Source organism: Carassius auratus, unplaced genomic scaffold, assembly GCF_003368295.1.
Source record: "Carassius auratus strain Wakin unplaced genomic scaffold, ASM336829v1 scaf_tig00001487, whole genome shotgun sequence".
In the NCBI taxonomy this organism is placed as follows: Eukaryota; Metazoa; Chordata; class Actinopteri; order Cypriniformes; family Cyprinidae; genus Carassius; species Carassius auratus.
Genome location: NW_020523363.1, coordinates 730 through 13978, shown reverse-complemented (window position 1 = coordinate 13978; position 13249 = coordinate 730). Strand labels below are relative to the sequence as shown.

The 13249-nt window shown below is 36.2% G+C and overlaps 1 protein-coding gene and 1 pseudogene across 1 annotated transcript in view; both read right to left on the bottom strand.

The window, feature by feature from the left end:
- The window catches only part of LOC113069332 (extracellular matrix protein FRAS1-like), a gene marked incomplete at its 3' end in the record, with an annotated part of 41968 nt that extends 33303 nt beyond the window's left edge, over positions 1–8665 (bottom strand). The window contains exons 1-2 of the mRNA XM_026242342.1: positions 8366–8665; positions 7455–7486 (exon numbers count right to left, since the gene is read on the bottom strand). Coding sequence (XP_026098127.1) covers positions 7455–7486; positions 8366–8432 — 99 coding nt within the window. The remainder of the gene's footprint in view (positions 1–7454; positions 7487–8365) is intronic.
- A 1228-nt stretch (positions 8666–9893) lies between these two features.
- Positions 9894–12828, bottom strand: LOC113069333 (39S ribosomal protein L1, mitochondrial-like; annotated as a pseudogene).
- Between the last annotated feature and the right edge of the window lie 421 nt (positions 12829–13249).

The window sequence follows — 13249 nt, the reverse complement described above, 5'->3', positions numbered from 1 at the left end:
ATAATTCCCTAATCTTTGAAAAGTTTAATGGCAAAACAAAACTGGAGGAATCTTCATATAAAAAGATGGTTATTAAATACTCCCATTCAATTAACTGGTAAGTGAGCCAAAGGCAGTTAAGAAATCAACAACAAAGAGAATGAGACTGATTACTTCACTAATGAGTTCAAACTTGTTCTCTGCTACAGTACATAGACAGACACCCTTTACACACTTCCTGTCACAGTTTGACCCCCACACTTATGAGAAGGTCCATTACGTAAAGGTCACTAACCTTTAGAGCCCTCACTTAACCCACCATTAACTCCATTGAGTTGATCTGAACCCCTACATCTTTTTAATTCTAACTCCTAAAGAAACAGCCTGGGAGGCTTTCTGTTGGAGGAGGTGGTCTAGCAAAAAAAAAAAAAAAAAAAAAAATGGAAAGTTTAAATGGAAAAAAAAATGAAAAATTTGCTTTTTGGGTTAAAATAATTTCTTAATATGAAATTCGAATGGTATGACAATTAGAAATTGCAACTGTACAGTAGTTGAAATCTACCCGCTAATACACACTACAAACAATTAGTCACGCAATGCTGATGTTAACATTAACAATTTGATTTTGAAGTGGTGTGACATGAGCTAATCATTGGTAGATTAAATCACCATTGGTAGTGCAATTTATTGTAATGCATTTTCCCTCAGTTTGTCAGAACAAACGTGGCGGACTTGTTACTTGTTCTGATGACAACATCCGGTGAAAATTCTTATTTGGGTCATATATTCCAAGACGTAGGCGAGAATCTGTGGATTCTAAGTACAGTATCCACACCGGTGTGGAGCCACACATACTCCTCAAAACATTAGATTCATGTTTGCTGGAGCCGTGCCGAAGCACAACCCACGTAATGAAAATAATTCCACAAGTAACTGCAATGCAGGTTTCAAACAGAGATGGCGATAAAGAGGCAAAACCTACAGACTGCAGCTTTAAATTATAATATTTCAAAATATTCATATTATTAAGATAAATGCCTGGGCGAACAAAAGAGAACTTTTGAATGGCAGTGTTCCCTATTCATTGAGAAACACAAGACAAAGTTAAAAAAAAAAGTTTCTAACAAAAAGGAAGTTATAGCACACACACAGCTTAAAGACAAACAAATAAACATTGACAATGAACCTCTTAAAATGCGTCAGATGCTCAAGACAATGTCAAAGGTTAGTGCAACCAATCCAGCAGCTCTAAAGAATGACAATTTTCTCAGTTTCAAATATCAGCAGTAGGCTACTTCTTAAATGCTACTAAACATCCTTATCAGATTAGCAAAGAAATGCAGTATTTACACAATACAACACATAATATATACAATTATGCATCCGCTCAATGTTTTCACCACAACACGTTAAAAAGTCTATCTGAATTACACTAAACTGTATAAATGATTGTCTCCGAGATGTTCTATCTTTTGATTGCAGTGCATATGTTAGCAGTGATTTGGGATGTCTTTAATTTAAAGAGCAGTCCTGCAATTAAGGAGTTGAAGTTTAACTATAAAGCATTGCAAAAGTCTGCCATGTGTTTGCTTTCTAATTCCCCACCATTTAAACTGGCACCGGTGATAAGGGGCCATTCATGAGGTGGATTAATATTTCCACAAAAGACACCCAGCATTTCCCTTTTAAACTGGCAAAACATCTCAGGAGTTTCCATTCAACAGTCTGAAAAGGAGCTTTGTAATAAAATTCCAAGACACAATCAAGATAAAGATCACGCACCTTAATTGTAACGCAAATCACACCTAAATTACTCTCATAAATGCCAACCTGGATTGAATTGATGCTCATTATAAAAGCTATTCATTTTGTTGCATGAACCTGCCAGAGGCTTGCCTCTAGTTAAGTTCATTATCAAACGCTGCTAAAGAACGTGGAATTGGAAGACATTTTCCTTAGCTGAGGCTTGATGTGAGATCCCTTGTTATCAGTTGGGACTTTCGCCAAGACCTGTAGATTTGATGTGTGAAGATCTCTTTTTACCAGCAAAACAAGTGCAAACTCAGTCCTGTCATCTTGTGCGGCAGGCCACACCGTGAAGCCTTTGTTTTGCCACTGAACAAGAGAATATGGGCAAGAACCAAAATTAGGCACTTGAGGGGGGAGAAGGCTGGAGCCAGAGACAGGCCCCGTCTGGCTGTCTTTCCTCAGGCTACCATCTTTCTGCACCTCTGTTGCTACACCTCCGCTTGTCTCCATGGAATTCACACAAGGAGTCATGTTCGAAAGCACAACGGAAACAATAGCAGATGTGCAGATAACCACAAGGAGATGCTGAATCTCTGACATGACACTTTCCACAAAGATTCTCCTATTAAAATTAAACACTTACGAGCAATTCAACTTTGGTTTGGCCTTTGAAACATTCTGCACAACAGTAGTCCTTCATTCCCAAAAGCTCTGGCTTGTGGTGGATGAGCAGGGGTTCAAACTGAAGTGCATGAAGTGTTGAATTCTAAATGTCAGAATGAATCATGTCTGAACATGATTTATTCTGACTGCCAGTGATCTGACTTCTGCCAGCAGCAGCACTTAAGGGAGAGCAACAGGTAGCCGAACTCAGCTGTTTTCTTCTGGAGTTCATTTCAAACGACATCTAATATAACACTGAAGCCCCAAATAGAGTAAAATTTTAATCTGAGGAAAACCGAAAGTCAAATCAAATGGAAGCCTCATAAACATTTCCTTATTTTCCCCCGCACAACAACTATTTATCCACCCATCCATTCCCCAAAGTTCGTTTCTAAACTTTCAAACCAAGCCTCTGTGCTGCCAACATTCAAAGTCTGTCTTAATAAACTGCTGTTTTTACTGAAAAAATTGCTATGTCAACTTCTTTAAATGTGACCCTGGACCACAAAACCAGTCATAAGGGTCAGTTTTTTTATTGAAATTTATAAATCATCTGAAAGCTAAATCTTTCCATTAAAGTATGGTTTGTTAGGAAAGGACAATATTTTGAAAATCTAAAGTCTCAGATGGCAAAAAAAAAAATCTCAATATTGGAGAAAATCGCTTAAAAAGTTGTCAAAATTAAGTTGTTAAGAAAGCATTTTACTAATCAAAAATTACGTTTTGATATATTTATGGTAGGAAATTTATATAAAATCTTCATGGAACATAACATAAGAGGAACACTCCACTTTTTTTTTTTTTTTAAATCATTTTCCAACTCCCCTTGAGTTAAACCGTTGAGTTTTATCGTTTTCGAGTCCATTCAGCCGATCTCCGGGTCCGGTGGAGGCACTTTTAGCTTAGCTTATATTTATTTTCTTTTGGACTATTTTCAGGTGCTGCATAATAACACTGCGCCTGCTGCACCCCTGGTCGCTACAGAGTTAAATTTTAAGATTTAAATAGGAAAAATATTTTGAGCAAGATGCTAACGTTCTAATCCAATTCAATTATCTATGCTAAGCTAAGCTAAAGGTGCTACCTCCAGACCCAGAGATCAGCTTAACGGATTCAAGAATGGTAAAACTCAACTTTTTAACTAGGGGAGTTTGAAAATGAGCCCATTTTCAAAAAAAGAGGAGTGTTCCTTTAATATCCTAATGATTTCTGGCATGAAAGAAAAAACAACATGCACCAAAACCGCTTGGTTCCCAAAGCTCTTAAAATTATCTTCTTCAATGTTCACCTTTGAAAACCGCATGAGGGTGAGTAAATGATGCCAGAATTGTAAAATTTTGGATGATCTATATTAAAAATCATTTTTAACCTTTCAGTAGGCAGAGAATGAGAAAAGTTGCTTGGAGAAACAGTTCATCACCACATTAATAACAAAAACATTAGACAAAGGTTGGTTGTTCCTGTGAGGTTATGTTTAAGAATGCACACATTTAAAACTAGCAATCTGTCCACAGTTTTAGAAAAGATGCAAACACGCTTCAACTAAAAGCTGTAAGATAATCACTCGGAATGACCTGAGGAACAAAAGGCGATGACCTCAAGACAAACAACTCAGAAATGGCACCTTCAAGCTAGAACTACATGTTTGAGGAGGTTTTAGACCAGTCAGCCTGCTTGGAGTGCTTGTCTATTAGTCGAGCAGGGTGTTTGCTTTTAAACAAGCATCTATGTACACGCTTGAAGAACAATAAAAAAAAATCTGTGCTCTGTTTGAGCATCCACAAAATCCCAGATCCAGGAATTTAAAGAGTGCTAAGCCACTTTTTAAACATCCCTGCATGCTATTTACCCAACTGGTTTGCCATATTGCGGTTTAGCTCAATCAGTGCGACAAAATTGTATGTGTTCAAGGGGCCAGAAAGGGGTCAAATCTAGTTTGGTACCTAAAGGACTGCAGGATTACCCAATAAAGCTATGTGAAGTAATCCACACTAGGAAGCCTATGGAATAACCCATTCATTAACAGAGCATGAACAAACAGGCTCTGCTTACCGCAAATGATAACTGTATAAATCAATTCTGACAGTAAATAAAAAGGTTTGTGATTACTAGCAACAGAGAATGTCAGTTCTATGAAGTGTTTTAATACATGTTTCAATGTAAAAATCTGCAGGATTAGGGTTCAACTACAGATTCAGGTGCATTGAGTGCATATTAAACAGGGCAAGTATTAAACGACCAATCTAGGGGTCAGTTACTGGCGACGCTCACATTACTAATACTTCTTAATTGTAGTATTGTATAGTTTCCATGACTGAGTTTATTGGGAGGTCAAAATTACAAAATAAAATCCCAAATTAATATACAGTTGCATGCAAAAGTTTGGGAAGCCCTTGCAGAATCTGTGAAAATCAGAATATTTTTTTACAAAATAAGAGAGAACATACAAAATGCATGTTATTTTTTTATTAGCTAAATAAAAAAATTAGCTAAATAATTTATTTTAAAGCCAATCAAACGAGCAAAATCTGCGCCTTTCTCTGTTTAGTCAGTTCTATTCTTGAGTTGCCCTACATTTCAATTGCTTAGAGGCGGACTACTTGCAATGCAAGGAATTTGTGCCCCAGGGCATGAGTGATATGTTTAGATGTGGTGTTGTACCTTATTTCAGAGTGTGCTGCTGAATGGAAAGGGTGAGCGCTAATGCACTGGGTCTCATTAATCTTAATACTGTATTCATTGCAAAGACTCTTCACGGCAGACACGCACAAAACTGCTGTTTTCTTCCAGTGTCTGCTCAAACTAAATTAGAACTCCTGAGATGTCCCCAAATCTGTCATTTCATCTACTGTTTTAGTTCAGTTGCATTTAACACTCTCTGATTTAAAAATGCTGAAGGCTGAAGTATCACAGTCATAAATAATGACAGAAAAACTTCAGACCAACTGCCAAATAACTCTCAACAGGCTCTGTTCAACCCAGTGTCACACAACAATAATAACAAATACACATCCAAATTCATGTCACTGTTACACACAACAACAAATGGTTAGTTTCTGCCAGCAGGAAAAAATAATATACTATAGTTTTGGGGCCAGTAAAGTTTTATTTTATTTTTATTTTTATTTAGTAGGCCCATCTTATGTTCATCAAGGCTGCATTTATTTGATCATAAATTTTGTGAAACATTATTACAACATGAAATAACTATTTTAAGATGTAAATTTTGTGATAGTAAAGCAGAATTTTCATTAGTCATTACTCCAGCGTTTAATGTCACGTGATTCTCCTGAAATCATCCTAATACACATTGACATGGTTCTCAAGAATCATCTCTTATGATTAACAAAGTTTAAAAAACGCTGACTACATAGATGACATTCTTGGGTACTCTAAAAAGTACCCAGTGGAAGATGTAACGTGGGGGAGAAGAACTGTTGAATAAATTGTTTTTTTGTTTTGTTTAGTTTTTTGCTTCGCAAAACTAAAGTTGAGCAACTGATGTCACGCTTTAACCGATCTCCTTACTACATTTTGGACCTGAAAACATTACTTGCATTGCTGTCAATGGGAGGATCAGAGAGCTCTCTGATTTCAACACAAAAATCTTCATTTGTGTTATGAAGATGAACGAAGGTCTGATGGGTTTGGAACGGAGGGTGAGTAATTAATGACAGAATTTTCATTTTGGGGTGAACACACTTTATTCTTGTGGAATTTGTGCTACTTTTTTCAGGATTCTTTGACGAATAGAAAGTTCAAAGGAACAGCACTGATTTGTAAGAGAACATTTTTGCATCATTATAAATGTCTTTACAGTAACTTTGGTCGATTTAAAGCAACCTTGCTGAATAAAGGTATTTCTTCCATACCCCATACTTTTGATCATCAAACAAAGGGTTCAAAGGTTAACAAGGAAAACATACAATTAGCCATCTCTAAAAAAGCTGTACAAGTACTATACAGAATTAAATTTCTTATTATAATATTTCTATTACACCAAGAAACCAAATAAATCGAAAAAGACTTGAACTGTATACCCAGTTTTGTCTGGGCTTAACCATTCACTTGTTATATTAACCAGTGCTTTGATTTTGCTAACAACAAAAAATAGAGTTTGTGGTCATAATTGCTACTTAAACCCTCTTTTTTTTTCATATCAGGACTCTGTGGCTCCTTGTCCAGGTGTTTTGGCTGGCTTTTCTTTTGAACTCCTTTTGAGCCTGTTCCTGACTCCCTCCAGCATGTCTCCACCTGTCCATGACCGTCATCCCAAATCTCTCCCCCTTTCCCCACAAAGCCTCCTGAATCCCAGGAGGAGCCATGTTATAGGGAATAATGCACACATACTATTCACTTCCATTCCCAGTTCCCAGGGAGTGAAGGAAGGAATTTGGCTGCTGTGTTTACACTTCTTTTAATTACGGTCATTACACAATAGCAGAGTCAGAGATGTCATTACTCTCCATTAAACCACAAAGAAAACCTGTTGTGCACTACAGTTCCATGTATGAAAGTTGTGTTAAGCATTTGTGTTGGAGATTTTTTTCTGTGACGACACAAGAAATTGCCTCTGTGCACTTACAATCTAAATATTCCTGAAAGATTAGATGCACGTTAACATCCAAAGCTTAGTTCTGCAAAAGGAACAACCAAAAAGTGCAATCTCATCATTCTAAACAACAAAACACATGGGAATCTAAGAGGGGCTGTGCAATTTGCACTGAGCTGTAGAAGAAACACCTGAATAAGGTTTCTTTCCATTTCTCAAGATACATAGTCTATACCATCTCCTCCTCATTACCATTCACAAAGTCAGCACGTTCATTATTTATGAGGCACTTCTCCTCAAATACATCTGTAGTGACTGTGAGACCCATTCTGACTGATACTTTATCAGGCGAATCCTTTCAATGCCAGTGCTGTGATAATGGGCCTCTAAATAATTAACAACACAATGGCTTGCATAAATGGGCCAGGGTTATTGCTTAAAGCAACAAATCTCAACAGTACATTAATCAGATTAAAAAGAAGCAAAAATAAGAAGAGGAATGGATACGTACCGCAAACAATGAGCCTTGATGGACACATGCTCCTGTGGATGAAGAAAATGAGGTGAACAAGAGTGGAAAAGGATCGATACATCTTCACTTGCAGGCCAATTGACAAGTTCATGATTAATGGTGGACAAATGTCCAAGTCATGGCAATCATGTGTCCAACAATGTCTTAAATGCCCTTGTTGTCGCTCAATGTGTAAGAACACAAAAGACTGCCACATGGTTCATTCATGAAATTTTACGGTTTACCCTCACAGGCTGTAAAAACAAGGATGTGAGCATGTTATAATCTTGCTTAGTTTTATAGGTTTGACATTAATTTACAATGTTAATACAAATACAGATGGGAATAATTACCCTTAACTATTTAAATACAGGGTTTATGCAGCAAATCACTTAAAATCAAGCAAACTAACCAGAAAACAAATGCCATTTAAGACCATACAAATTTGCATTAGGTAATCTTAAAAATATGGTCCAGAAACTCTTGTGAAGATTAAGTTAACTGGGTTATGATGTCTAAATAATATCAAAGTTTTACTTGTCCGAGAAAGCATGCTTCCCTAAGGAAATGCACATTTATCTTGAGAATCAATAGCCATAACGCTGACTGTCAATGAACTTCTAAATAATCATCATTTGCGACTGAGCTGAAGTGAATTTATGCAAATGTATTAAGTTGATGTGGGAAGATCAAGATAACAGATAGGACGCAGGCGCTGTTTCATAAACAGCATCCTTTCTGAGACATCGTAGTCATGCGATTATTTAATATTATAAAGCTCTCTATTGCGCATTGCTTTTTAAAATCATATTTCCAAGCGTACCTATGGGACAAACAGATTCATCTTGAATTGTACATTTATTTTATTGCAACTAACGGTTAAAAAAAGCAGAAAGTACCGAAATACAAACCTTTTGCTCCGGGCAAGCTGGTGCTGTATCCAATTAAAGCGGTTAGGAGGATCCAAACAGGACCCATATTCACTTTAGAACCTGTTTTAATCCAAAATGCACAAAAAAATACAACGGCTTTAACTTGATTGTGAATGAGTGCGTATCATCGTTGCTCTCCTGTGGACTCGAATCAATCAGCAGCGCGTGAGCTTGAAGTCTTGCGGACGGTCGGTATCGTTACTGGTATGCATCCAGTCCCGAGTAGATACAGTCCAGTGAGCTCTCCAGCGAAACTTCCTCACAGAGAGCCGTTCCCACACCAAATCCTTCCTCTTAAAAGTGCGGGACCATTACTAAGACAACTTGAACGCGAGTAATTACAGGGGAACAGGCACTAACAATCACTGAGTATACGAGCTGCTCTTTAAAGTGAGTTACTAGAGACACGACCAGCTGCATTCACGAGTTGAGAAGCCCCCTCCTCCCCCTCTACCACTGTGGGAACAAAACCTATTGCCATCAAAGTTTTGACGGGTATTAGGTTTTTGTGGCAATCAGTGAGTGCTATGGAAGAAACTAACATTTTAGCGATTTTTTTAGGTTGTGTTTAAAATGCACTTCAAACTTGGTGGAATCATGCGAATTATATTTCTACAACGTTGTGCATGCATTAGAATATATGTATGTATGTATGTATGTATATATATATATATATATATATATATATATATATATATATATATATATATATATATATATATCACTAAAAATAGTAGTGAGCTTAACGGTCAAAGATTCCTAGGTCACGTGCAGCAGGGCAATCTGATCCTTGCTTGGGGCTCATTCAAGGACAAAAAAGGGAAACATTTTTGGACATTTGTGGACTTAGGAAATTCATTCAGAGCTTTTTAACCATGATGCATATTCAAATGTTGTTTTAAAATCTCTCCACATAACTTATCACATAGCTACTCTATTCATAAGAGACCAATGCTTCTTGTAATTACACTTATGGTTAAATGTTTAAATACAAAGCTATCAAAACCTGTCTTAATCTTACCTTAAAGGGATATTCTGAATTTAAAAAAACGACAAAAAAAAATGAAGGCAGAAAGTACTGCATTGCCATTCAATCGGAGCTTGATTAGTTAGAAAGTGTGTAAACGACAGTTTCTACTGCCACCTGCTGGTATAGTTAGGGGATGACAGGACAAGTTAGCAGTAGATCTTATGAATATTGCTGTTTCTATGATGAACTGCTTTTGTTCTTATAAGTTCTTTTTGGACAAAAGCATCTGCACAATGCATAATTTTAAATGTAAATAGTGTAATATACAGAAGTCTGCATAGTTTTTTAACATTCCATACAACCACAAATTGATCTCTAAATCCTTAGCAACAGGGGACTTTTTGCCTACTATGGGCTATTAGCCGTGTTGCCTCCATACCTAAAACATGCTACTACTGTAAAAATTAGCTTCAGAATAAAATCACACAATTGGAACAACGTAACATTAACCATTTTAATTACAGTTTATATGTCTTGGTACAATGCAAATATATACAAAGCAACAATGTCATGCCTTTTTCTCTTCCTGTGGTAAGAATTCTTCGATTTTAATGTGCAAACCCTCACTTGACCTGCTGCAGACAATTGCTCGCTCAATAAGAGGACCTGGAGGAAAAATCAAAGACATAATACATTTAATCCATGTCAAAGAATACAATAGAATACTTCCACCTGACAGCCAAAGAATAATAATTAAAATAACTTACCAAATTCTGCTGGCTTATGGCTTGCCACATCTTTTACAAATGGCATGAATGTTTTCCAGAATATACTCCTTTGGCATGTCCAGCTGTTAAAAATAAATAAAAAGATGATACCACCCTGTCCTCTCTTGCTCTATTACTAATAGAAATGTCTGTCACACAAAGCAGTTCAATGTGACTTACTGTTGCAACTTGTGTGTTGACATAGATGTCCTCAACCATGTATTCATGGCCACTCTTGAATAATGCAAGCATTTTGGGAATATTCATTCCAACTGATCCTGATGCAAGAATCACAAAGAGCCATTTAACCTCGGGGGTTTTAGCTGCACATTAATAAAACATGCCTGATACATGTGAAACTCACGGACCTCTCTTGGCTCTTGGGAAACTTCTTCCCTCAGCTTGTTTCTTCAATGGGAGCAGCTTTTGAATAATGTCTGGCTCAGCCAAGTAAAAATCTGCTGTGATCTCATCAGCTAAAATCTGTAATCAAACAAGAATTGAAAGGTGCATCAAGTAAATAGGTAATTGCTAAAATCAAGCCAAAACACAGATTCAATTCAGTGTATGTACTTTTGAATGAGTTTCAAATAAACATTCATTTTTTTACAACAGGCAAAACTTGTAAATGGTATAAATAGGAATTACATGTCAGGTTATATCTCATGAGCTTTAACCTTCTCAACCAGTTCTGCTCGCCACCTGCAACTGCTGCTCCATTCTCCATCGCTATCCTGGGCTTGATCGGGATTCTGTGAAGGCCGTAACTCTATATTAACCTGCATGTAAACTGTACGGAATTCTTAAATGCAGCTGTAAATTTATATAATCAGTTCAGTTAATGTTTAACATAATTGGACCACAGAATGATTATCCCACCTCAGTGAAAACCACTATTTTGTTGATATCCGACTTGAAGGAATGTGGTAAATGAATTGTGCTAAACAAACGGATCCACTTTTTTCTGAAACAAAAACAATGGAAACTCAGTAAGGTTTAAAATTCTGTTGTTGGCCATTTATGAGTAATGAAAAAGTTTTTCTATAAGCACTGCAACAACACTACAGAGATAATTTACCTCAACCGGCAAGAGTATTTTTCATCCAGTTTAACTCAATAATAACCACTCTTGTAGCTGATTTAATAAATATAATCCAATTCAAAGTTGTTCCATCACAAGAACAGACAGACTTTTTGCAGTAGTCGCACATTAAATCGTTTTTTAACACCACAATTCATTAAGCATTTCAAGCCAACCGTTTCGGATGTACTGATAAATATTTAAAGTTTTTTTAAAAGGTTCAAGAATCATCAAGATATGATGTAGAACTTTTGAAGATGATGTATTTAAGTTTTTTGAAACATGAACAGTTTTAATTTGAAACAACTGTAACGAAAGCACAAAAGAGCTTTTTTGGATTCCTGGGACATATTTGCAGAAAATGCAAATATGTTTAAATGCTGTTTAAATGTTTGGGGGAGTAAGATTTTTGGGTCTTTTTGAAAAAAAAATTAGAGTTTTGTCATAAGTTGCAGAGTTTTCAACACAGATAATATGAATAATAAGAAATGTTTCTTGAGCAGTAAATCAGCATATTAGAATGATTTCTGAAGAAACGTGACACTGAAATCTGGAGCAATGGTTGCCGAAAACTTAGCTTTGCAACAAAAAAATTACATTATTAATAATAATGGATAAAACTTAAACATATTAAAAAATGACCACTGAAATAATATTTACATTGAAATCATATTTCACAGACCGTATGGTGAGTATAAAAGACTTCTTAACGACTTTAAACAGTAGAATTAAATCAGTTTTTGTGAATTTAGAAGCAAACAGCTTTTTTGGTAACACTTTAGAATAAGGTTCCATTAGTTAATGTCAGTTAACTACTTTCGTTAACATGAACGAAGCAAGAACAATCCTTCTACAGCATTTATAAGTCTTAGTTCATGTTAATTTCAACATTTATTAATGCATTATTTAAATCAAAAGTTGTGCTTGTTAACATTAGTTAATGCACTGTGAATTACCATGAACTAACAATGAATAACTGTATTTTCATTAACTAACATTAACGAAGATGAATAAATACAGTAATAAATGTATTATTACATTAATTGTTCAATGTTAATTAATACTAACATTAACTAATGGAACCTTATTCTAAAGTGTTACCCTTTTTTTTAAGCAAAAATTATTCAAATTAGACTAGAAAAAAAAACACCCATAATAATGTACCTTTTTCTCCAGCTTCATGTCTAGACGTAGGTTAATGTACACGGGCTGGTTCTCAGGACTGAAATCCAGCTTCTGGAAGTTCTTCAGCATTTCAATGGCCACGGATGTCTCGTACACAGGTTTGGGATAGTACCTCACCATGTACACATCATCTACTGGAGCCCAGGCTGTGAGTCCAAAGGGTTTATGTCTGTTTGTGTCATCAACCTTTTTTCTCTTTCACCACCTTCTCTTGAACGGTCTCGTCTTTCTTCTCTTTCTGCCTACAAAAAGTGTTTTGATTTTTATTAGACAACCTTTCTAAATAGTGTAAAAAAGTCTAAATAGTGTAAAGAGAACTCACTTGGTGCTGGCAGCAGCATAGGATCTGACAGGCTGCTGCTGCCTGTATGCAACCAGAGAGCTGCACGAGACAGAAGGAGCTCTGCATGTGAAGAACAGACTCTGACATCTGGGAAAACTGTGCATGAAACAACACACAGAAGTAAAGCAACATTAAAAAGACTGGGTCAAATGACATATGACAATGATTACATTTAATTAGCCAATTAGTAGTTTAAAAAAATCTATCAAAATTAAATGATCTTTTAGACAGGCTGCATGAACTGCATGAATGTAAGTTAAGCATAACTAAAACAGATCGTGGTCAAAGCTGTTCGCTTGTGTAGATGCACAACTCGATATTCATCACTCAAGTATTCTGCACATGACTAGTTGCATGTTAATAATCTCGGAATGTACAGTAGATAAGCGAAATAATTTGTTACGTTTCAAAACTGACCTCTTAAAGCACTCCTCGAGGGGGCAGCCATGTTGACAGACTTCTGTGTTACACTTAAATTTCCCTTCTAAACCATCACCCAGCGTTAAGCGTTCCCACT